We start from the raw sequence: 25,858 nt of genomic DNA, 5'->3' as shown, positions 1-25,858 counted from the left end.
TGTCTCTGAAAGCATGTCAAGGAGAAGCAGGGGCGTCAGGGCATCCTTGACCCTCTGACACGGCTATAAAATCAAGCATCCCCTCTGCCTTTCTCAAGAGCTTGGGGAACCTGGTGAGATGGCAGTGCTGTCCTCACCTGGATCTGGTCCATGTCTCTCCCAGGGAGTCCCAGAGGTTTATCTCTTTTGGTGTCAGGTGTCCTCTGAGGAAATCTGTGGCGTCTTTAGAAAGAAGCGGGCTGATGACAGACCTGGCAAGCTCAGGGCCACCACAGCTACTGATGATCTGGATTACACACAAACACACACGAATGTGAGAGATTTTGCAGGAAATGTTCAAAATATCAAACCAGTACACACACAAAGGAACAGAAATCAAAGGCAGAAAAATCAGTGGCTCTGATCCTTTGGAGTCTCTATGCCTGCCCGCTCCAAAGGAAGCCAATGTACCCTCCATAGTGAGTACCTCTAAAGCCAGGCTAATTCACATTAGACTTGCACTTCCAAAGTTCTCCTCTATGCCTTCATACATAAGGGTGAGGTTTCACAATGCAGATGAACTAAATTAATGGTTTGCTGCTACCTAAAAGGGATGCTGGATTCCCTCAGCATCCCCTTATTATTCTTGCACTGCACTGATAGTACTTGATTGGCAGATTTTATTAAGGAAAGCAAATAGACAAATAAGGCATATAGTTCCTGACTAAGTTCTCCAAGGTATAAAATGAAAGCCAGAGGGCAAGCCTTCATGCCAGGGGATGGCCTGACTCCTGTTGGCAGCAGCTAATCCTTAGATCAGCTCAGTTGTCTCAAGAAACATCAACCTAAATCTTTGAAGATGACTGGAGAGTTCAGAGGAACACAAGAATCTTTCTATTGGAGTCAAAGCAAGGTCTGATCTAAAAATTAGCCATTGTTAGAGACAGGATAAATCACAAGCTGGCACTTTAAAAAATGGAAAAATCACTTGGTGTTTTTGCGTCCCTTCTGGCTTCTTTTTCAAGTTGGGATTTCTGCTTCCTATTTTCAGTGCAAATATTGAGCCATGTTTGCTTGAAGGTGAGATGAGGCAGATTCCCAGTGGGAACCATAACTGGCTTGCCCTTTGTTCGCAATAAGTCTTTGTTAATGGGGTGGAAAGATTTGTATTTTCTAGGGTTTGTGTATTTAGTTCAAGCTGGAAATCAGATCAGAGGCCAGAAACACTGGCGTTGTTGCCTCTAGACTTTAGTGAGAAAGCTTTAGCCAGTTGTGAGCAGTCTTCTAACTCTTCTGCATGATCTAGCTGCCTGTAAGTGCGAAAGCAACATTAGAAATAAAAAGTGAGTTCACAGTGAAATCTGTGACTCGGGTTTACCAGTTCCAGCGGCCCGAATAGGAAATGCACCAACTCTGAAGCGCTGGGGTTCTGGATGTGCTTTCTCAGTTTGGCCTGAAAAGAGAAAGGAAACCCAGTTTAATCCTAACCTGCTTTTGCCTTCTCTTTTCTGTCACGTGGAAGGATTGCTGCTGACTGGTATTTGCTACAGTTAATCACGCAGCCTGAAAAGTAAGGAAACTTTCAACAGTGCACTTGAAATCAGGGAAGTGATTGAGGAGTAGGAATCATTCTGTTTTAGACCATTTCTATTTTGTGTCCATTTCTAAGGGCGTTGAATTTCAGGAGGGGTGGAGCACCTACCCTGTTAAAACCAGTCCCTTTGGAGCTATTTTGAGCAGAAGCAGAAAACCTTGGCTTATTTTGAAAGTCTTAGTGAGGAAGAGCCAGGTCTATTGCTTCTGACTCTTGCAAAGTTGAAAATCCCACTAGTTGCGACAGAACAAGTGTTTTGTTGGGTCCCTTGGCAAATTGCTGACAAGAAAAAATCTCCACCAAGGTCTTGTCTGCAGCACCTGGAGCTACCCTGGCCACTGAAATGCTTGGTATTTGGAGTAGATTGTGGTGGGATGGAGGAGCAAATGTTTAGGATTATTTTACTGTAAGAATTGCATTTCATTAACAACAATCAGCTAAGCTGTGGTGAGAAACCACTTCAGTTTGTGCTTCCTTTCAGCTCTTTTTTGTGTCCTGTGGTACTGGCATTGCTGCAGTGGAAAACAGACTCCCTCCTCCCTACCGAAATGCAAGGCATTTTAAATGCTGGTGATTAAACATTAATGTGGAGTGGAAAGCGTGAAATAACCGATGGCAACAAGGTGACTAAATTAAATGGCACTTCACAAGGACTTCGCAGCCATGTGGCATGTGACAGCAGCGCTGGGGCAGACATGGCAGTGCTCCACCACTGATTCCCTGCTCTCCTTCTCACTTGCCCCCAGTCTCTGGCTGGGAGAGGAGCTGCTCTTTGTGGGTTTGTGGATACACAGGCAGCAAAGCCCAGGGCCTGAGTGCAGGGAGAGCTCAGGCACATGAATGAATTTCCTGCGTGTTAACTCCCACGCTGCTGACAGGGGAGCAGCAGCGGTGCCGAGCTTGGGGGCTGCGTGCCAGAGCATTTGCACAGACCCACAGCTTGTCCTGGGCACTTGTGGCTGCATTGCGTGATTGGCAGTGGCCAGGGTAGGACATGAACTCCAGCGCAGGCCTGTGCTGTGACTAAGGGTTTGGCTGACCACGCTGACTCCACTGTATTCATCTCAGCTGTGGCAGCGGCCAGAAAGGGCTGGGATGCAACAGCCAGGCTGGGATTTCTTTACGCTTGGACAATCCTCAGCTGCTGCTTCAGTAAAGCTAACATCCCGCTGTGGATGCGTGGCATAGCCTTATAGTGGGGTGCCTGATCGGTTTGTGCAAGAGCAGCGATTGCTGGCCAGAGCTACCACCTCCAAGACTCAGTTCTGGTCCTGAGCAGGAAAAATTATGCATATTTGCTTCTAAAAGTCAAGGTTGGAGCTTGGTGTCCTGCATTAAGGTTGTTTACAATCTCTGTGGTTTCCTTACTAATAATTTTTCAGGAAGGATCTTGTTAGGCTGTGTTCGCTGGGCAAGTTTGGTCAGAACTGACAGAATTTCCTTCTGGCTCATTACCCTCCTGGTCTTGCATACTTCACTAAGTGGAGCTGGCAGCACTGAGAACATCTTTATGCGTCTTTCTTTTCATCCCCTTCTTAAGACAGCAGCTCCTCCAGGGGAAAAAGGGAGGAGGAGCCAGGAATCTCAGGGCAATGGGGGACATCAGTTAACGTTAACCAGAGACTTTCCAGGCCTCTGGCTGAGGCAGCTTTACAGCTGCTCTGTAGACAGAATCGGAAGAGCACAATTTAAAGTAGATAAGACTTTTTTTCTTTTTTAAATATTTGCAGTCCTCTGTTTTATGCCTTGTAAGGATAACAAGGACTACAGCTCTCGGAAAACTACTGAGACTTTTAAAGGCCACAGGCAGAAGCCAATGTCTAGAGTGGGGATGTCTATTTAAGCCTTTTCACAGCTATCAGCAAGGTGGGCACGACAGTTCTTGGCTCTCTAAGCTCACAGCTTCACAAATGCTTTAAGTCGGGACTGTATCTGAAAAGAGATCCAGGCATTGCAAGGCCCCTGGCTGCTCAGTCCCATCCTGGACTTCACGCTTCTAGTTTCAGTCTAACACCTTGGCGCAAGAAACCTGCACAAGCCTGACACAATGTTTGTTCTGGATTCTGAAGGATCTGGAATTCACACCTTTGTCCCTTGATAGTGTTTCCACTTCAAATTTCACTTTTAAATGCTTACTACTGTGATATATGGGGAAAAGCCCTGTCACTGCATGGGACGAAAATACCCTCTGTGTCTTACCAAGAGGTTAAAAGCCAGTTTGGTTTTCTGGAAGCAGTCGATGAACTCGGCCTCACTTGGGGGTCTTGCTCGAAGAGTCAGCATGCCCTCTTTTATGAGAAGGTGGAGAGAAAGACACTTTAATTAGAGCATCCCTTTTCAGGAAAGTTTCATCTTGCTGGCATGCAGAAGACACAGCAATAAAGGGTGCTGAGACTAGAACTACTAAAAATCAAGGGTTCAAGAAAACCAAAAGTCTTTCTCTGTGTTGGAGGCTTCACTAGGTTCTGTGTGCTCTACGAGAGGTCCCCACAGACCAGTGGCACCTTCCAAACTGGTGTAGCTGCTGTTGGGTCCATAGCCATGCTGCTGCATCAGCCTGGCCTTGCTGGGGTGTAAGCTGAGGTCTCCTCCCAACCTTCATTCGTGCCCCTGTGTTGCCCGTTTGTTCTAGCTGTTGCACTGTACCTGCTGGCCCTTTCTTCTTGTTCTTCTTCCCTTTCTTCCTTTGGTTGAGCTGTCTGAATGCCTCTGCAGCCTTCTGAAGCCTGGCGACAAACACTTCAATGTCATCCAGAGTGCAGTTCAGGATTTGCTGTGAGGACAGAAATGCAACAAACCAAGGTGAAAGAGAGCCCAAACTGCACGCAGCTGGGAAGCCTGAATCCCAGAGCGTGCTGCTCTGTCCCTGCTTCCTTTCCTGGAAGAGTGCACAGGAATGGGGAATCCAGGCATGAAATTAAGCTGAATTCATCACTTTCCAAACACAAAGCTGTGCCTGGTTGTGTGCTGTGCTTATCGACGTGACAAGTGACACCTGCTAATGGACATCTGGAAAACAACCCCAAGACCGGATTGTGGGCTGGGGAGGAGCAGACCTTCTGAAATCAGCAGAGCTACCTCAGGTCAAAAGAGATTGTAAGTGACCCAGTGATGGAGCTTTGCTTTTGTTCACCTTATATTTAAGAATGGTAGATGTGAGTTTAACAATGACTAGATTATGCATAAAATGTCTGCTCATGGAGGAGGCCCTTGCATCCTTCCTCTCTTCTCCCTCTCCTTCTGCCTATTGACTGTGCGCCGTTCTTGCTACCAACCGTTTCTTTTTCAATCTTCTGTGCTAAGATGGCTCGGGACTCTTCATGGTCGTGAGAGCTGGAGCCTCGTCGTTCATAGTCTGCAAGTGAGGGAGGGAGAGAAAAATATATTTACTATCAGAGGTTGAAAATAGGCTCCATTAAATGCAGGGACCCATGGGATGGTAACTCCCAGCTTGGTTGTTTATTCTGGGTTATGAGAGCACCTCAGGAGATCACAAAGAGCAGGAGGTGATCAAAGTTGCCGATTAAATCTTCCAGGGTCACAGCACCTGCCCGCCAACGCTCTGTGTTAATACGCTGCCTGTTTTTAAATATAAGCAGTGAATGAATCATGAAGAGCATCCAGCTGTCAGCTATGGGCAGAGGCCTGCAAGCCCCAGTCTCCAGATGCTGTGAGTCACTAACTCCTTTGCCTTTGATGCACCTAAGCTGACTCACACCCACAGAGGAGCTGAAGAGCCACCGCACGCATTGCAGAGCACTCCACATGTATGTAAAGCACGATTAGATTAACTCCCACTCTCTCTTCTAACTTCCAGCTCTCTGCAGGAGCCTTTCTTGTCCCAGAGGTACCAGTTTAACTAAATAGTAGTTGAGAAAGAAGAAATAAGACCTGGAAGTGAATGCAACTGTCACTTGCTAGAAAGCAGCACGCCAGGAATTCTGCATGACTGATGTTTAGGCAGGCCCGTGCACAAATCAGCATTTTTGTACAAACTCATGTGCAGTCTCTCAAGTGTTTTTAATGGGTGTTAAAAAAATCCTCCTGCAATAAAAAAAACACAGGCACCTCCCAGCTTCCAGAAGACAGACACTCAGTGAGGGGGTGATATTTCAGTGTGAACAATTGCTCGGGTGGCCTCTTGTGAAAAGAATAATGTGTCAGCTCAGTGAAATGGGGTTTGAAAGGGCTGGTGTTTGGACAGCAGGTGTTTGGACAGCAGGATATATAAAGTGGGAGAACTGGGGAGGCAGTTTTGGCAAAAGACCATGAAAAATGTATGTCATCTTTAAGTGTTAAGATGAGGTGATTAGTTTTGACAGGTTTTATAGAAAAAGCAATAAGGCGTGTTTCAAACGAGAAGCGATCTCAGCAAACAGACATTATTCAAGGCTTTCTCCTGTCACCTGCTTTCGTGCCAGGCTCTGTGTTCTCAGATCCAGAAATCCTGCCTGGGTAAATGCCCAGCTCTGCTGATGTAAGCAACAGAATTAAAGCTTGATGCTAAGCATCCTGGGAAGGGCAGAGTTAAGGGTGGCCATTTCATTAAAAACTGCTGTGCATCAGAATATAGATATTTATACATGGTCCAGCTCTGAAATATAGATCTTACTTTCATTATGCAAAACTGGACCTGAAATGGGCTCTCCATTCAGGAGGCCAGAGCAGCTGCTTGGCTTCAGATCCCATCCCGGGGAAATGAGTGTTTTCTCTCCTCAGCTGGTGTTTGGATTTCTTATAGTATCCTGATTACGTGTTTTCCTTGAACCTAGAAATTAATCCTAAGAGAAGGTGGTACAATAGGCAGTGTGATAAGAAAGGCTTACAGTTTGCTCATCACTTTAGTCAGTTTGAGCTTTTGTCAGAGGAAGAGTTTATTTCTGTTACTTCTTCTCCAAAGACAAATACAAGTTTTTTCAAGCCAGCTCAAATGGACTGAAGTCAGGATGGTTTTGGAATAAGATTTTAGATTAGCACGAGAGAGGTGAATTCAGATCTGCATTTCCACACTCAACTCTAGGAGAATTCATGCAAACCACTTGATTTGAGGGTGAAATCTTGGCTCCTGTGAAGTTAGCAGAGCCAGGAATTTGCCTTTCTGCCCAGGTCTGTCTTGTTTGTACATTTTAAGATCATCTGTGCCTGGGCCAAACTTCATGCGATGGCTCAGTTTTATGAGGGACTTTCACCTCTCTTGGGAATTTCAGTATCCCCAAAATACAGGTGTCATTACAAGGGGTTTCTAGGAGCTTTGATTTATTGAGCTGTTATTGAGCAGAAGATGCCTACTGCTAGCCCAGCGGGTACAAATGTTTGCTGCGGCCCAATTTTTAGGTATTTATAAAGCACAGCCAGAGATGCAACAAAATGTTGTGCCTTTGGTATGTGTCCGTGTTGCATTATAACACAGTGAAAAAACCACTGGGCTTCCCTGTGCTCCAGCAATACAGGGCCTGAAATGATCACCACAATGACCACAGGCCATTTCAGGAGGGTTGGCTGTCCAGGCTAATGAGTCCCCCGTCCCCAGGACAGACTTGCTGAGTGCTCCCAGTACCTGGATCATGCTGGGAAGGGGGTGCCACCCGGTTCCTGTTCATCGCTGAGCCTCGCATGTCGTGCTGGATCGGGATGGGCGCCGGCCCTTGCGGCGGTGGGAGGATGGATTGTCTCTGTCTGATCTTTTCTTGGTTTGCTCTGCAAGGGAAACAGCGCAGAACAACCCTGTCAGTGGCTGCCAATCCTGTTTCTGAGCAACTGGTGTGCAAATGCACCATTGTAAATGGGCCTTTTTTTTTTTTTTTTTCCTGTTTACTCCCAGCTGTATCCTGCAGTACTTACTTGAGCGTCTGTGGCCGTATCTTCTTCCCATGCTTGTGGTCTGCCAGGGCACTTTCTATGTCCTCGTGAACCATCTCCGCCTCAGAGATAAAACAGGGATGTTTTTAAGGGCTTTGCTTTGGAAAGGATTGAGGGCTTTAAGTGGGCAAAGGAAGAAGGGGCTGGCAATCAGCTAGGAGCGTATTTTGTTCTCTGTTTCACACCAGCAAGGAGGGCTCTGCTCACCTCTACCTCATCGCAGTTGAAGAAGTGGATATCAGGTTTGTGCTGCTCTGAATCCTGACACACCAGGAGGAGGATGGAGGAGTAGCGCATCTGATTCAGCACTGTTTGGCAGTGCTGGACTGTCGGCAGAGGGAAGTCCTCCAGCTCCTCCTGGAAGAGAAAAAGGAAGGGGTCAGGCAATGGGGAGCTACTGAACCGGCAGGGAATGCTCCTGTGTTTGAACTCCTGGGATCCCTGTTTGAGGAGGGAGACCTGGCAGAGCTTGTGCTTCTTAGCAGTGGTTTGCTGGTCTCTTCAAAGATACGTGTCAAGGTTTGCAGAGGGGCAGTGGCTTGGGACTGCGGAATAGGAGAGAGGTGGATGACAGAAGTGAGCTCTTGTTCTCCTCCGAGTCCTGAATATGGGGCCCAGCATGAGACTTAAATAAATTGAGCTTTGTTGCTCACCATCATCTTATTGCTGTGCTCTACCTGTACCAGTACACTTATGCATCCCAGCAGAGCACTGGGAGGAAAGATGCTTTCTGTGAGGGGTTTACCATCCCACTGTCTCCTTGAATGACCTTGAGCTAATATTCTTTAGTTTCTCATTGCTAAAATCAGGGCAGCACCACCCCTCTCCCACTACCTGGCTGTTCTTTCCCCTCAGATTAGGTGGCCTGTGTGCATGTACATGTATCGCCTGTCAAAACGGGGCACTGTTCTCAGGCAGGTGATCCAGCATGTCCTTCTCTCTCTGCTTATGCTTTATGCAGATCTCTGTAGACCTGTAAGTCTGCATCACTCCCACAGAAAGCAGTTTTACTGTTGGCCTGGAGCACAGCTCAAGGTATCTTTTACCTGGAGTACCTGTGCTCTGGAGCCGTGAATCCCACACCTACCTGCCCTCTGAATTAGAGTCAGCCAGCCCCCACACGCCCAGGAGTGGATTTTGGTAGTGATTTGCCTTTGTTTGGGTTCCTTAGAAATGGGACTCCCAGGCAGAACGGGAAGGGCACACGCTGCACCCCGTGTGTCAACCTGTGGGTAGCTCTTGCAGAGTGCTGGGTACCTGTGACTCGCAGTCCAGCAGGCGGATGGATTTGTCATTCACTTGCAGCAGCATCTCCTGCGTCCAGATCTTCTCTTTTGAGTTGAGCAAGATGAGTTTTCGAATAGCATCGTCCACTGTCACGATGGACTCGCTCTTGTCCATGATGAACGTGGCCAAGTGCTAAAGTTGGGAGGAAAGGAGGAGAAAACAGGCAAAAAAGCTTTGATGGGTACACCGTAAATCAGTGGTGAAACCACCTCTAGGCTTGAACTACTGTTTGCCTGCTCTTTAGAGCACAAGTGTGAAAGGGTTGCTGCAGAGAGTGTATGTTCTGGTTGTTAGTACCAGCCTGCCCGTAGTGGTGAAAGATTAGGGTTTCGTAATGCAGCAAGGGTTTTCATAACAAGTTTCACCACTTACATATTTATCTCATCATATGTCAATTCTAGCAGCTCTGGCCCCTGTCCAGCAGCATGTGTTTGCAAATGCTTTGCACACACAAGTTAGTCCCCTGGCTTTTCTGAAACTGGCTTGGAAATTTAAATACGGTATTTACACTTCACTTGCCAAGCTAAAAGCGTCTGCATTGTCTTTGTCTCAAGTAGCAGATCTTGCTGTGTGGAATTTGTCCCCGGCAAAGAACTCGCACAAGCCATGGGCAAATGTTAGTCCTCTGTGCCAAGGTGGGATCCACGTGATGTATGGGCTTTGGCCAGGTCCCCTGCCTGGGTAATTCCATGGGCAGCACAGCTGCACCAGAAAGCTGCTGGGCTGCAAAGCTACCTGGTCTGCAAGACAGCTCCAAACCTGGCAGCTGACTCTGCACCGGCCCTTCAATCCCCTCATGTTACCTTTCCCCCAAAAGTACTCAAATCAGCCCTCATGGTAGTGAAAATTGGCGTCGCTGACTGTAAGAAGAGATTTTTTGCTACTTGCCTCTGTCGTACACTGTGGGTTTGCTAGATTACCCTGGTTTTCCTCCCTCCCTCCACCTGTCCTATAAACCCAGCCCAGGGCTCTTCCCACTACCAGCCTGGCTTCCATGCTGTCCTCCCCTCTTGCGCTGCCTTGTGTGTGCACTTGGGCCAGGAGCAGCTCAGGTAAGGTGGTAACATCCCAGACATGACTGTACTCACAGTGCTTTCCCATCCATGCTCTAACTGTGTCCTGAAGCATGTGGTGATCCAAGCCTTGCGCTTGGCACTCGTATTTACAAAGAGTTTGCGTAATGGAGGTGCACGTGCAGGCTTTGGACTGCTCCTGGGGCTCCGTGCGAGGGGAATGCTAGGCAGGGCAGGGAGGCAGCTGCAGGAAGAGGTGTGTTGTATCCAAATGGGGTGTGTGGCCCCCCCAGCAGCGGGTGAAGGCCACTCCAGAAATCCAGGTAACTTATTTTTCTCCACTCTGATCAGCAGCCACGGAGAGCATGCGCTGCTCTCTGTGGATGGGGAGAACGTGCGTCTGCCAGCAGAGGGGACTGCAAGGCAGGAGAAGCTGGGAGCCTTGCCTGCTCAGAGCGGCCAGGCTGTTTTCTGTGCAGTTGTTCCTGTGTGAGTGACAGCACAGCCAGGCCACGTGTTCAGGTGACAACAGGGGAAGGGAAAAAATTCAGGAAGGAAGAGGAAATGGTCCCGTTTCACCTTGTTCCCTCTGCTGCCCTGCCGTGTTCCTGGTGAGGAGAAGGGAAGGAGAACATATCCAACTGGGAAAGTGGCTGAAACTTTTCCCCGTCAAAACCAACTTTCTCCAGGAGAGAAAGGCAGGAGGTTTTTGGATGGGCAAGTTATAGGCCTGACCAATGCATCTGTGCCACAGCTAGTCCAAGGGCCTGCTGCCGGGAGGCTTATCAGGCCAGGTCCCAGCTCTTTCTTCCTTGGAATATTGATGGCCCATCCACCAGCATGACCCTCTCACCCCACCTCCCCTACTCAATAGCATTAGGGTAAATAACACATTGCTGCTGAATCAGCTGTGGGTCAGCTGAAGAGCCGTGGAGCAGATTAACCCTTCTGGCAGGGAGACCCAGGTACTGTGGTAGGGCAGATGCGTTCGCTGTGGGTCTGGGGGCAACAGTGCAGCAACCCCAGAAACAGTCCTGCGGGGCATTTAGTGTTTGTGTGGATGGTGGCAGTGGAAACTCCTGCTGGTCTTTGATGCACAAATCCTGCAGCCTGGTTTCAAAGCAAGAGCTGGAAAAATGGGGTGTGTTTAAAGCAAGCCACAAATTGGGATGTGAAATTTGGAGAGGCTCTTTGTTGTCTCTAGTTCAGGGATGAGTTTTGCCTGGCTTTTGTCCCTTGTCTTTTGTGCCTTCTCCCAGTGATCAGACATAACCTTTTAAGGGTTCAAGCAGTTTCTTTCTGGTGCTGACTCTTTGCTACAGTGGTGCCATATCAGGGGTCAGGGTCTGGCATGGCACAAAAAGACAGTCTTTGTCCCAGAAGACGAGCAAGCAAGAGCTACAAAACACACGAAAAGAAGAAGAAAGGGCTGCAGGAAAATCTGTCTGTAGCAGTCTCAGCTCATGAGCTGATTAAATAACCCAATGGGTAGTGTCTACAATCAGCATGTGCCTCAGAGGGCAATGGAGGAGGATGAGAGACTTGCTTGCGAAGGAAGTCCTTTTTTACCTGTAAAAGCCCAGGGAGATGCAAAGCAGGAAGCAGTCTAAGAGGCAGTAAAAGCTGACCCTGCTGCAGCACCAGGGAGGGAACCAGCACCGTCCTGCAGTGGAAATAGGTTACGAAGGGACCTTGGAGAGGCCATGAACATTGGGGTCTGATACAGACCAGATAGACCTGAGGAGGATCCCTGTACTTGGAGCATGGAGCTTTGGATGGTCCTGTTGAAGCACACGCAAGAACTGCTGTTGCAATCGGCTCCAGACAAGGTGGACGCAGGGGGAAAGGCTCAGATTTAAAGCACTGGTAGCCCTGACAGGCGGAAAGGGCTGAGTCTTTAAACATGATGGTCAATGGTGGTAATTAGGGATGGAGAGGATTTGTGGTGACCGGTTTGTTGTTAAGGTGGTGGTTTGATAATTCACAAAGACTGGAAAGAGCAGAGAAGAGAATAAACACTGCAAAGTGTAAGACCCAATCCTGTGTTCATAAAGCAAAGGTATTGGGTGAGGCACTGTCTAAATAAAACTCCTGGTAGGTATTTGAGCTGAAAGCTGAGATTAGCCATGCAATCAGATATGAAAAACATGCTCAGGTATATGTAACTGTAATTGTAAAATAGTGCACAAAAAGGTATTTGCAAAGTCAATATTATCTGTGCAGAGGTGACAAACCCTCTGCTTTCTGAGCAGTGAATTGGTTTATACCTGATGATGGGCATTCTTATCTGTTCTATTATTTTAACTGCCTGGTTTACAATCTTCATAAATTCTTTTGTTGTTTACTGTTAAGTAAGTCAATTTTCATGGAGGGGCAAGTTACTTGTCTAATTCGGGCTCATTAGAATATTTTTTTTCTTTTCCATTTTCTTTAGATACTGGTGGAGTGAGAGGGAGAGAAGCTTGCTACTGTCTTTGATTTATCTCATTAAAACCCCTTTTCGTCCAGATGGATATTCAAATATAGTAGCTCTTGTAAGAATGGGCAATGACTCCATCCACTATTAAACTTTGATCACCTTATAGATTACTTCAGAGGGTGTAAAATGCCTCTGGTGAGGAAACCTCTTCCTCCCTCGCTGCCTGCCACTGAAATCCTGTTTGGCTTGGTCAAAGTTCAATGTAGAGACTCACCAATGGGTGTCATATGGCATATTTAATGAAGAATTCATGTACGTGTCACTGTTTAAAGTCCCTTCTCTGCTTCCATGAGTGACTATTTGGTAGGAGTCGCTGATGGGGATGGTTGGCAGGGCCACTGATGGGGCGGCTGGCCATTGAGTTAGTTTCTCTGTTGGAAACCATGGCCTCTTTCCAAAGAAGCGTTTTTAAAAGTCTAAATTTCATTTTAAGCAACTGAACAGGCTCCTTTATTTCTAACCGTGTACTTAAGCTCTCTGCTGGACTGGAGTCTTAAACCAGAGAAGAGAGGGCCCTGTCTACTAAATATGACCCTTGTAAAGTGTTTTCCTTTCTTGCCTTGCCCAATTTTCAGCGATGGATGGCCCAGCCTCAGATGGGCACCTCTGTTCCTGTGGTGTGGAGGCTGCTGGCCTGCACCGGTGTGTTGTATTCCAGGAATCGCCGGGCCCGGGACGGCCAGGCTGGCTCCTCTTTTTTTCAGTGGATGTCTGCGACACTGGGAGATTAATTTGCCTTAATGCCTGTCATGGTTGAAGGGTTTTGAATTACTTGAGAGGATGCAGTAGCTGAGGGAGAGCTGAAAGATGATAGTCAATGTGGTCTCTGTTATTTGGGCAGATGAGTTCCTGCAACTGCCACGGGATCCCTGTTTTTATCCTGTCTGTCCATGCTGATCAAGAAGGGTTTGCAGCACGGGGTGATGAGAGGGACAACAGCTCCCAGTGCTCTCCTTCAAATGCAGAGGAGGAAGAGAGGACAACAGCTTCTCCATTTCCTGTTTCCTTGTACAGAATTTCCCTTGTCTTTTTAACTTTTTTTTTTCGCCATTCTCCTCTCCCCAATTACTCAACACTTTAATTTGCTGAATCTTGATTATTCAGAAAGGAAATAAATTTTTGATAAATTATGGTTTTGTATGCCGCTTCCAATTTAAATTTAAAGTAGAAGAGAGGTCCATATGTAATTAAACCAACTTCATATTCTTTAATGATCACTTTTGTCCTCCCTTCTCCTCAACCATTTCCCATCTGCAGGCTGTAATGACACAAAGTGCCCAGCTGAACAACTGGTTAGTGCTGGCTCCACAGCAAGCCCCTGAGACAGTGACCTTCCCAGCACATGTCACGCCTCATAGCAAGAGGACAGAGTTGCTGACCTCAAAATGTCCCCAGACACTGGTCCTAGTTGGAGCCCAGCAAGGGAAAGAGGACAAGCCAGGAACTTCCAAGCCTTTGGTGTAGGTCAGTACACTGGATGTGCAGAAGCAGTGACTGGTCTCTGTTTCTCTCCCCATCTCCAAAGCAGTCTGTCTAATGTGGGTGTCTCTCCCACTCTTCAGTTCAAAGAAACACGTGGGATCCAAGGGAGGGACAGGTAGATGGTCAGGGATGACCTGTGTCACGCCATGTGGGAGAAGCCATTGAAGTCTGGACCCGGCTTTGTTATGGGATTTGAGCGTGGTTCAGAGTTGCGCCGTGGAAAGCTGTTTGTAGCCTTGTGGGAGGATCTGGGAGCTATACCAGAGTCTATTCGCTTGGACTTTCAAATAATGCTATACCATAATGGAACAACTGCTGCTCTCCAAAGCAAGGAGTTGGAGAAAAGCAGCAGAGAAATAAAAGATGGCAGGAGAGCTGGTATTGATTTTAGACAGAGCAGGCAATATGTAAGAGGAGAGAAGAGAAAGGAGAGGGATCCAGTCCAGCCTGAAACCTCTGACTCGTAGGAAGGAGTGGGGTCAGTCTTGGGAGAGGAATTGTCTCAGGACTTGTGCTGCTCTCATAGTCCTTCAGTTTATCTCCTCAGAGTGTCTGTGGTGAAGAAATTCCTGTGCTCCGCCTACACAGGCTATTTACTTTCCTACCCTTTTGTGCTCAAGGGAATCGGATGAGAAGCCCAGATGACCCCAGCTTCAGTAGCGTGTTACATGTGATTGAGAGGACTTGTGTGGTCTCCGTCCCCGGGCCCAGGCTGGCAGGACCATGGTGACCCACAGCTCAAGGAGGGAAATTGCAGCGCTTGGCTAAGTCTGAAAGTGTGTTCTACGGTCCAGGAGCTAGAAATAGTGGGTGGACCCAGCGGGGGGTAAGCTCAGGAGACAAGTTTATCTACAGGCATCCGGGGCCAGGAACTGGAGAAAAGAAATATGAGGTTTCAAGCAGCTTTGCTGTTTGCCTCTCCCAGGGTGTGAAGAGTGACACTTGCTTATTGTAAGAAGGTTCCCCACTCCTCTTTGGCCTAATGAAGGTCCAGGACAAACGAAACTCATTGAGTTACCAGCATCTATCACTGACATTGGCCTTTCAGCCCCTTAACGTTTCATTGCATACTGACCTGTACGTGGTACTGTGAAGTCTCATGCATAATGACATTGGAGTTGGAGTATTTTTTCCTTTGTTCTGAAAAAAAAAAAAAAAAGAAGAAAACAAACCTTCATTGTAGTGGCTGTTTATCGGTATATCAGGGTCTGAGAATTACAGCTCTCATGATGGGGTGCTACAGTCTTTCTCATAGTCTCTGAGCTTCCAGCTTCAACCAGAGTATTGAGAATAATAAGACATATTAACGATATTAACTTTTTGTAACAAGGATTGGCAAAGTGAGTGTCTAAGGTACACATTCAAGTTGTATCCCTTAATGCTGCTGATAATTCCTGGAGGTCAGCACCGTCTGTGGAGGAAATTAAACCTAGTGTAAAGGAAAGCCCCAGACAATGAATGATTAAGGAAGCCCTTGGAAGAGGGCTGGGGAGGTGAGAAGTGGCTTGAGAAGGGTGGCAGAAGGCTATAGCATGCACGTGGCAAGAAATCCACCACAACCCACCAGTTTGGACATAACAGCCCTTTGAATTGTCCTCCAGAGGAAACCCTCTGCACTACTGTGATGCTTTTAGTTTGCTTTCTTGTATTTCCTGGCAAGCTGCGGTAAAGGGCTGTAGTTACAGATAGGAAGGCTGCAGGGATCAAGGCCAGCCAGTCAGAACCTGCGGTTTTTGTACAATATTTTTGAGGTAACAAATCTTCATTACTTCCTGGATTTCTTACTGGAAAGTGGCAGTAAAGAGCAATTGGGAAATAATTGCTTGGAATTTCATGAAGCTATTGAATATAATCCTATAAGAATTTACCCTGCCAGCTCTTACTCGCTGTTTAACTGGGACTTGTCCAGGGATTCCTTATAACTACTTTGCCTGAATAGCAGAGGAATAACTATCCAGGCCCAGAATGATCTGAGAGCATCCAAACTGAAAACACCTTTCTCACCAGCAGAGGACATCCTCTGATCTCTGGTTTGCTTAGAAAATGTAATGGAAGTTTTATACATTTTCACCCTTCTTAAAGCCTGTGTTAGAATATCCTGTCCTCTGTAGCAACAGTCACAACCAAGGGGATTTCATAACACAGCAAACATGAGGACTCCTCACATTTTAAAGAAGTATATATCAATCTTAGTTTATTTGTGCTTTACTTCAAAGCTCTCTTTAATGACTTCTCGGAGATGTTGGCTTTTCTCTTGTTTTCCCCTTTTCTTTGAACACAGAATGTGTGGTCTCATTTAACAAATTTCACATTAAAGAGGCTGGCACCTAGAAAATGAATATCCTTGTAGGAACTCATTCGGTCAGTTTCCAACAAACTTAATAAAAAAAAAAAAAGGATCTTTTGGTGAAGTGGTGCAAGACCTAGGTAAAACTTTCTAAAATGTTCCCTTAGTTTATCTTTTTAGTAGTGTGTCGCATTTTAATTGACAAACACTCCCCGAAGACTTACAAGAAACACCGGTAGTATTTTTGATTGCTAAAAATTGAAGCTTTCCTTGTAATCAAAAGACCATGACTTTTTTTTTTTTTAAATAAAAAAGATGGAAGACTGAAGATAAGTCTATTTCAAACTGCAGACAGTGAATGAAGTGAATATAAAGCAGAGCAAGGGCAGGGCAGCAAGTGGAAGGGGCTGGAGGTGGTAAGGAGCTCTGGGAAGGAGTAGCGACCATCCTGTGATGCCCCTGGAAGGCCTCTGCCCACGTGGATGGGCTACAGGCAACCAGGGCTCTGTCTGGTCACTCCTTAGGTGATAATTTGAGAAAGAGGAGAGCAGCCTAACGAAGGTGCTGGTCATGTAGCTCTTCCCTAGGGACACCATGGTTTGTTTGACTTTTCCTTTTGCTGTCCTCTGAAATTGCAAGTGTTTTGCATCCTTTTAGTTTGTTCGGCAGGACAAATACTGGCCTGTGCACTGAGTTCTTCCCTGGTTTGCTTCTGTGCAAATCCTTTCCCTTCTGGGTAAATGAGCACAGCTCAAGGGCTTGAAGGAGCTCAAGCAGTAGTTCTGGCTTTACCACTGCTAGTGTCTTGTCTTTTTTTTTTTTTTTCCTCTGTCACTTGTGTAAAACAGAGAAGTGACTGTTTCCTATCTGCTGCTGCTACTATTGTACTATTGAACTTGCTATCCCATTTCTTTCCCCTTGTGAACTGGTCTCTCAGTGCCCAATCCGGCCAGCCATAGTCTCCCTCAGCGTTGCCTTCCTGCTCTTGGTTCTGAGGCAGTTGCTTTGCAGACAGAGAAGCCACCAAGCCCCAGCCCTGAGGAGTGAGCAATGTGGGCTCATTTAGAGAAGTCAGCCAGGTTCTCCCTGCACCCTGGCCACCTTCAGCAGGCACAGGAGCAGGCTGTTGGGTGTGTGATGGGTGTGCATTGCCATGAAAGAAGGAAGAGTGATGAGTGTGGGTGATAGGAGCAGGGACAAAGGAGGAGCAGAAAGGAACAGTACCTGGTCTGCTTTTGTGTTGTTTGCACATTTTTTACCAGACTCCTTAGCAGACTCTTTACAAGCATATCTTCGAGGTTGCTGTGGGAGTGACAGTGAGGGGACTCCCAAGCTGCTGGTCAGGGAGAGGAGCCGGGTGCATGCAGAGGAAGAGGGAAGGGTGTGTGGTGCACACGCCTGCCCACCCCGTGGGTCTCCTGCCTTGGGTCTATGCATGGGAAGGGGTCCAGCAAGTGGGACAGAGGGGTACAGGGCACCCACAGAAGGGAAAGCTGTCATGGTCAATACAAGTAGTGACTGAAGCAGTGCTGCTCTGACAGCCTTTTCCTTCTCTTCTGACTACATCCCAGCAAAGTGCTCTCTGACCACTTCACCCCAAGAAAGCACGGTCCCCTGGTTGCTCCCAAACCATGGAGTTGTTTTCTACAAGATCTACTAAGCCTGTCCTTTACATCTTCTCCAAAGCTACCAGGAATCACTGAGCCTCCTGCAAATGGACATCATCTCCAGCAGCTGCCTGCTGCTGCTGCTCATGTTGCTGCTCCACACTAGTTCAGACCATGCATCCCATCCGTCCCTTTCCCTGAGATTGCTTGAGTGAACTTGTCCCACAAACGGTTGGACAGGACAGCAAGAGGGGTCAGTGGACTGCAGCAGTGGGACAGAGAAATGAGGGTCAGGATTAGGAAGGGTGGCAGCTCCTGAAGCTAGTGATAGTGATGGAGAAGGTGTGACACTGAATTACAGCCTGAGTGTTGGCTGGGGGGTAATTTGCCAACTCTGATGCGTGGTCTCCTTTAAGACTTGCATGCAGGAGAGCGCTAGCAAGGAATAAATCTGTTATGTCCAACAGAGCATCCTTCTGTGACAAGAGCAGAAAACAAACCCCAAATCACTGGTTTGGAGCTTTAGCTTAGTCCTGGGGCCCTCCTTGTATTCACTTCTCACCTGAGTAGCTGTTATTTAAACCTCCTGCCAGCAGATCCTGTGCAAAGGAAGGAGAAGGTGGCCTGAATCTGCTGCTTTCCCAGAGAGTTGACAGGAGTTAAAATATCTTATAGGCATGTGCCTCCTTGGCACTGATTGCCAGGATTTCTGCAAATGTCCTTCCTTACGAGTGTGCGTGCCCCTGCATGTAACATGCAGCTTCATGCCTAGATTTTTCCTGCCTAGAATGGGATAGGATTTTGAGCCAACCCATCCAGCCTCTGTGAATGCTCCTGTTTCAGGTTACTTTGATTTAGTTCACACCTAGTGGGAATTTGGGGTTTCTTTGGCTGTCCTAAAATCAGAGAGCTGCCAGGGAGGGCAGTTAAAAACTGGTTATGGTTGAACAAGCTCAAACCTCTCAGGTATATTAGACTGTGGGTTTTTCGCACTGTTTTCTTGCTAAGTGTCCGTCAGGTGCTCTCACTCCTGTGACCTGCCCTGGTTTGGGACTGCGAAATGCTGGTCAGGCACAAGGGGTGGCGGAGTTGGCATCGGGACTTGGGTCACGTGCAGGTTCGCAGCATGCTTTTGCTTTGGGTTCCACCTTGGTAGTGTGAACCTTTTCCCCTAGATTCTCCTTGCATCTCCGTTATGCTTGTATTTCTACTTGGCTTCCATGGAAGGAGGATTAGCGTGTCCCTGAGCTCAGCTCAGCTCGGTGGGCATCGCCAGCAGGTGTCTCTCCAGAACAAGCACTGGCCCGAAGGGCTGCTTTCTGTGGGATTTAGCTTGGGGTTTTCACCTTTCTCCTTGGCCAGCAGAGCTCCTGTTGGTTACTTCTCCAAAGACGCAGGGCTGAGCACTGGTAGCAAACCTATCTGTGGCTGCAGGAGCATGCTAAACATACAAAGATAGCCCAGAGACAACAGACATGAAAAGAGATACTGCTGCTTTTGTTCGGAGGCTGGCAAGGGTTGATAGAAGCTGATTTCTAATGCTTTTTAACACTTTTCTAACACTCTTTAAGCCTGAGGTGTGCCATCAGCTTGGTAGGACACCCAAGTACTCTGCACCCTGTATCTCTGTGCCTGTGACTGAAAACACAGCAGTGTGCTTTGCCTCTGCGGCTATTTCCTGGTAGCCCTGAAATGTCTGCTGTTTGCAAGTAGAAATGATTTATTGGTGGGCACGCTGGTAGAGGCGTTAATGGAGACTGCAGGTCTCCAAGCCAGTGCCTTTTACACTGCCAGCGCTGACTCAGAGGTGGAACGAGGATAGTTCAGGGGGGAAAGACCTCAGACACCCAGCACAGCTCCCTGCTCAGCCATTAGCTTCCAGAGTGACCTTGAGTAAATTAATTAATATTTCAGCACAGCCACTTCCCACCTTAGGCTGGCATTGAAGGGTCAATGGCATTTTCTGTTTGCTGTGTGTTTTAATTGCAGTCTGCCCTACTTCAAATGTGGGGCAAGGTCTGGAAGAGGGCACACGGCAACACACACCGCAGGGATTCGTGTCTGATGTGAGTAACTTTTTTTTCTCTCCATAACCTCAATTTCCTCACCAAGCATTTCTCATGTAAATAGATGACACTAATGGAAATGAGAACACCTCGTCTGTGTGGGATGGGGGCAAATTTGGATTTTAAGACATCCCGTCCCCTTCTTCTTAGAAGGGAGTGGAAAAGGCTGAAGTGGTCAGCCTGGAAACAAAGGGTTTTTACATTAGGACAGGCAAACGTTTCCAGCCCTGAAAGGAAGGGTGCAGAGACGTGTCAAGAGCTGGTAGGCTCCGAGAAAGGGAAGGTATACTGGGGGACAGGGTTTCTAGAGGGAGGCTAGCGTGGGACTGTGTTTCTGCTAGAACAGCCTACGAGACTGTAGGCTGCCTTTCTGGTAGGAGAACCAGACTGGCTTTCTGGTAGGAGAACAGCCCATGGAGCTGTAGCAATGGTCAGGGCTGTGGCTGGTTGCCTACAGACTTTCTGGGGTCCCCTCTGATGCCTTTGCCCCATCCTCCAAGCTCAAAGAAGCTGCACGTGTCATGGTCACGGAAGATCTCAGCATGCATCTCTGAGAAAACGTTTGGAGAAGCCCTTGGAAATCTTGGGGACCTGTCGAAACCTCAGAGCTCTGCATAGCCCCGCACTAGGGGTTAAGCTCACTCAGAGGGGCCAAAGGCCCCTTTAGCTATTTGCAGCCTTTTCCAGACAGAAGCAAGCCCCAGGGCAGGGAGAAAATGCAGATGTTCCCCCTCCTTCTGTTGATTCTCCCTGGGGGCATTTCTTTGTTCCATTTGGCATTTCTGCATTACCTTTAAAAGTTGCAGAACTAGAACAAAGTGCCTCTATTTTGTCTCAGGATGCCATTGAAGTGACGTCCCAGAAGCTGCCCAGGGTGAGGAAGGGGGTGTTTCTGCATATTCTCTTTCCTGTCCCTTTCTTTAAGTTGTCTGCTTGTTCCTTCTCCTGAAATCCCTTCTGTCTCGTTGGCTTCTACCTGGTCCCCACACCCATGGAAACTTTTATTTTTGTGTTTCCTCTTGGCGTCTGCAAACATAACCATGCAGCCTGAAAACACCCAGGCTTTCCGGGGACAGAGGGTGCCAGAACACTGAAATGTCCTTCTTTCCTAGCATTTAGTTTTGATTTAAACACAGGAAGAAGTAAAGATCCAGGCTGCAAATCACAAAGTAGTCAGTCTTAGGCCACATCTATCCTAGAAGTGTGGGTGCTTTAAAAAAAAAAAAGAGGGTTTTTTTGTTTGTTTACTTCAAAGCAATGAGGTGAAACATTGCAGACCTTTCAGTGGATGCATCATTATTTGCCCTAGCTTAAATCCATCTCTGAACCGAATATGCCACGCACAGAACGATGCCTGCAGGGAGATCTGTGGCCATTTGACTCTACGGATCAAGGGGGATCCTTTACATTGGACAGGTGAACTCCCTTGGCCAGAAGAGACTTCAGAAAACAGGTAGCATGTCCTGGGTAGCTCCCACACTGCCCTTCTGCACAGCCCTGTCCTCTGTCTGCTTAATTTTGTATGAATGAACGCTGGCATGTTAGCAGCAGTAGCTAATTTCCTCCCGGTTTATCTGACACCTCTCCTACTAGGACACTTTACATTTCTACAGTGTCTTGCAACGGAGAAGACCTGAGCACCATAAGGTGTTATCCAACCTATACCCTGGCCCCAGGAGGCGGAGAATTTGCATAATTCCCATGCAATAAATAAGCATTACAGGAATATAGCGATGATTTTCCCAAAATTAGATGGCAGCTGCTGTCAGAGCTGCCAATCTGCACCTTTGTTTAAATGAATTATTTTCTGCTGTGTCCTTTAGAGGCTGTAGCGGTGGAGGACTCTGGATGTAACACGGGCTGGGCTGCAAAGGGCAAGGAGAGCTCCAGGGCTGTGGCACTAGTACAGCAAACACCTGAAGGTGATAAAACCTGGCATGAGCACACAGTGACCACCACTGTACTTTTTCCCTTCTGTCTGCCAAGAGAGCCAAAGAGATGGGAAAACAATACAGCTTTGTCCCTTGCTTTTGGTGTCTGGCAACAAAAAAACCGTCATAGCATGGGGATCCTGTCTCATCTGGAGGCAGGTGGCTGGTGCGATCCCCTTCTGTGGCCTAAACAGCAATGATGGGTTATTCACGGTCGTGCCGTTGCTGAGCCCAAACACTTGTATGAATGGCGTGGGTGATCCAGAAAGTTCTGAATGACTTGAGTGTGGATGCCATGTGGGACATGCACACGCTCTGGTAAATTGTCTCATCTCTTGCCTCTAAGGATTTGGCCCAGTGAACCCTAAGACACACCTTTCAGGGAAGAAAAACCTATAAATGGTTCTTTAACTGAATTTAGTTCAGTTGTTCAGTCGTTTCCTAACCAGCTAGCTTTAATCTTTGCCTTGTACCCAGAGGTGTGGGGAAAACTGCAAAGACGTTCTCTGAAGAATGTTTTCTGTTGGCAATATTTTATGGATAAACAGTGCTGTGGGAATGATGTTTCCCACTGGCACCAGTGGCCACATGAGTAAATGGAGAAAGCTCAGACCACTGCCAAGGTAGCAAGGTGGATTTCACTCAAGGGCTCAAAACTGGGTGCTAGGCTGAAATCCCAGTGATGAGGCTAAAATCTTGGCTGGAAGGGAGAGCATCCTGTTTGGCTTTATGTTAAGGAGTGGGAGGGATGACAGAGAGTAATAAATGAGGAAAACAAAAAAGCAGGATCGATGCACATCCTGGAGGGACGGGGTTATCAGCTTGGTCCAGGAAGCCAAACCACATCTTTCGTGCCAAGTTCCCTCCCCATCTCCACGCAACACCCTTTTTTGCAGGGAGTTAGGACGTGGCTGTGAACATTCCCTTCAGCCCGATGGACTGTGTGCACAAGAGATCGGCTAGCGGGATAAATTCTGCCTGTTGGGACCAGCTTAGAGCTGAAATAACTTGGTTAAAGTCTCTAGGGATGTAGAGTAGTGCAAAGGAGGGCAGAAGTAGGCTTGTCTCTCTTCGTGCATGGCCTCTGCCAAGCCAGCAGGGCAGAGCATCCCCAGTGCAACGTACCGGTGGCACCAAGGGTGGGAGAAAGGGTGGCTGTAGGGGTAAGACACCCAACGGTGCACCTGGGCTTGGGCCCTGCCTCTGCTGCCAGCTTCTGAAATGGCCTGTGAATATTCACAGGGGGGAATGTCAGCCTAGGGAGGAGGGAAACAGGCTCCTCTGGGGCTCAGCTTATCTAACCCTGAAGCAGATAGCCAAAAGATGTTAGCTGAGGGGTATGACAAAAGCATCTATGGTTGCTGACTGTGCTGGGGTTCAGCTGTATGACCGTACATCTCCACACAAAAGACACTTATGCCTCTGCATTATGGGGTAAACAGGCCAAATGGGGTGTGCTCCCACCATGCTTTGCTTTCCCCAGACTGTTAGTGGGTTACAGCATTTTTTTCTGCTCTTTTTGCATTTTCTTAAGCGTCTGCGAGAGGGCAGAAGGCCTCGTGACTGCCGTGACACTACTTGTTCCCAGTGTTTTGGGGGAATTTGAGCCCTTCTTTGCTGCTGGTGGCAGGGGGAGTGCCTGTGGTGCTACACTGAGCTGCATGGGGGTTACAGGCTGCTACAGGCAGGATCCCAAAGCTCAGTCCCAAGATACCATCTCTTTCCATCCATTTACATTCTAAACTGCTCTAAACAAAAACTCGCCTGTGCTCTTGCTGTATGCCAGGGCCAAAGTCAGTTGTGGTGTAAACAGGTGCCTCTAACAAATGCAGTTACACCAGAGCTGCGAAGGCCCCAGACTCCCCTCCATGCACATCCTTCTCTGATTAATTAGCGAGTTTTATCACACAGGATCCTCCCTAATCCTCCCCGTTTCTCCCTGTATTTGTTTTCAGCCGTTGCTGGGCAGAAGGCACAGCAGAAAACGTGGGGGATGGACAAGTCATATTCCTATGTAAGGAACCAAAGATGTATCGGATTAGGTTTGTTTTCACTGGCAGTACCAGACCAGGGACCTCTCCTTGATTCCCTGCATCACACTTGGAGACCTCCCTGGCCTCCACGTCTATTGGAACAGCCTAAGGAAAGTCCTGGCTGTTGCCTTCTGGAGCTTGCCAATTCTTTATATTATCTATATGTTACCTAGCAGTGTACATGCTGTTTATAGTGACTTGCCAGTGTAGCATGAGCTAGTCTTTGTGCCAAACTAACAGGTCAGGACACAACCCTCCAGAGGAGAAACAGAGCAGCAAATGCCTCTCTATGCTAATGGCAATGATGCAAATGTGCCAGGCCTGCATTATAAAACAGCCTTATGAAACAGCATCCATTCCCAGGATCTGAGCACAGGGCCAGATCTGATCTGGCAGTCTGACTGCGCATCTGCGGTAGCGCAGCTCTGCCGATCTGACAGGTTCCTGCTTCCTCACCGAGTGGGAGGATGCTCCAGGTTCTGCAGGGTTAGTCAAGGATCTGGTTTCAGGCACTGCACAGACCTGCTGCGTCTGAGCTACTGATAAGGAGGCATCTGCAGGTCCATACCCTGCTTCTGCTGTTGCAGAGGCTTCCCTGCTTGGGGTTCCCTATGGCTGGCCGGCCGGCCAGGAGAGAGCTCCATTTTGGAAGCATCTTGGCAGCTTCTTAAGAAGCATCAAGCTCCCTGGTTTTCCTGTTAGCACCATGGTACTTTCTGAACTGCCAGAGCTTGTCTGTATCGGTGGCTGTGATGCTGGGAATCTTTGCATGGGGCAGCTGTCACTCATGGGTGGCACGTTAGTACATGATCTGGAAGCTCTTGAAATGAATGAAAAGGCTCTCACTGAGGTTGGGGGCAGCCAGAGGTATGAATGGTCTCTGGCAGCAGGGAGCCACTTTACTGATAGCATGTCGGCAGCTGCTGGTAGGTGTCATGAGGCTGAATTCCTCCTCGGCATGCTTAATATTTGCACTAGCTCAGACCCAAGTGCTCACATTCCTCTTTTATTAGCTGAAGACATAACCCACTCTAACAGAGCAAATAAAAACCTGACCCACCTCCCGGCTTGTGCAAGGACTGAGTACATCAAGAAACACTGCGTGTTTGTGTCTGGTATGCCAGGGAGCGCAAGGCGGTATGTACAGTAGCATACTGTCTGCTGGGCAGGCATCCAGGGGCCGCTCAGCAGAAGATAATCACAGTATTGAGAAACTGCAGGGGAAGCTCATGGGTAGAGGTGTTCCTATTTTCTTTTACAACCAGAGCTGGAAGAAATATGCTAAATTATTTTTCACCAAACAATCCAAAATGTTGTTTTCTGAACTTCTCGTAGCTGGTAATGACATTTTTTGAATGTCAGAATACATTTAGTAAGATTGGGGGAACCTTGATTTAATTAAACAAACTGATGAATTTGCTTTACTTGAGGACCAAAAAAACTTGTCATGAAAAGTTTCCCTTTTTTTTTTGTTGTTATTAACTAACACAGCTTTTGTTCCCAAGGTACTTGGGCATACCCAACAACCCTTTTCTATTTAAGAAAATGTTCCACTGAATAAGCTCTGAGCAGTTACTCCATGCAAGGAGAGAACTTGTGCTCAGCAGTCTTGAAGTGGCAAAGAAAAAGGGCTGCTGGAGATGCCGAGCAGGCACTGCGGCGTCAGAGGCGGCAGATCCCTCTCTGCAGCCCCCCATCACTAACTGCTGTCCCAAAGGCCCTGCGATGCAGACACGATGCAGGCTGTCTGCGGCAGGTCAGAGTGGTTGCAAGGCAGGTCTGCAGCCAGGGCTGAGCCCAGCCAACTCAGATTTCCAGCTAGCAGTACCCTGAGCAGAGACTGCTCCTCCCAGTAGCTCCAGTCAGGGCTGAGCTGAGCCTATACATCCCTCATCTTACCCACTACTGGGTTTTGGTCTGCAGGAACCAACAGCAATGCTGGCTTCCTGTTTTTCTTCCAGCCCTGTTTCCAGTTGGAGTATTAAATGTCCAAGGCTTTTAATAAAAGGGTCACCCACAAGGCAGCATCAGAGGGAAGCCAGGGTAATCTGAAGTTGGAATCTCAGGTGGGAAAGGGAACGTGAAGAAAGAAGCTGGAACGGCACCAAGGGAGCAGTGGAGGAGGACAAGGGAGTTATTCAAGGCTGGCAGTGGAGGAGATAGGGAATTAATGTCTCTGGCATTGCTCTGACTCGGACCTGTGATCAGCACTGCTCAGGGCTTTCTTGCAGTGGGCTGGGT

General features: G+C 47.8%; 1 protein-coding gene across 1 annotated transcript in view; it reads right to left on the bottom strand.

The window, feature by feature from the left end:
* The window catches only part of EPS8L2 (EPS8 signaling adaptor L2), a 44,652-nt gene that overhangs the window by 11,760 nt on the left and 7,034 nt on the right, over positions 1-25,858 (bottom strand). Inside the window, exons 3-12 of the mRNA XM_072863971.1 lie at positions 14,769-14,833; positions 8,690-8,851; positions 7,640-7,789; positions 7,415-7,494; positions 7,131-7,270; positions 4,849-4,928; positions 4,220-4,346; positions 3,773-3,861; positions 1,358-1,432; positions 138-286 (exon numbers count right to left, since the gene is read on the bottom strand). Coding sequence (XP_072720072.1) covers positions 138-286; positions 1,358-1,432; positions 3,773-3,861; positions 4,220-4,346; positions 4,849-4,928; positions 7,131-7,270; positions 7,415-7,494; positions 7,640-7,789; positions 8,690-8,851; positions 14,769-14,833 — 1,117 coding nt within the window. The remainder of the gene's footprint in view (positions 1-137; positions 287-1,357; positions 1,433-3,772; positions 3,862-4,219; positions 4,347-4,848; positions 4,929-7,130; positions 7,271-7,414; positions 7,495-7,639; positions 7,790-8,689; positions 8,852-14,768; positions 14,834-25,858) is intronic.

This window comes from Ciconia boyciana, chromosome 6 (assembly GCF_034638445.1).
Source record: "Ciconia boyciana chromosome 6, ASM3463844v1, whole genome shotgun sequence".
Lineage (NCBI taxonomy): Eukaryota > Metazoa > Chordata > Aves > Ciconiiformes > Ciconiidae > Ciconia > Ciconia boyciana.
The sequence above is the reverse complement of the archived record's forward strand: the minus strand, read 5'-3'. Positions and strand labels throughout refer to the sequence as shown.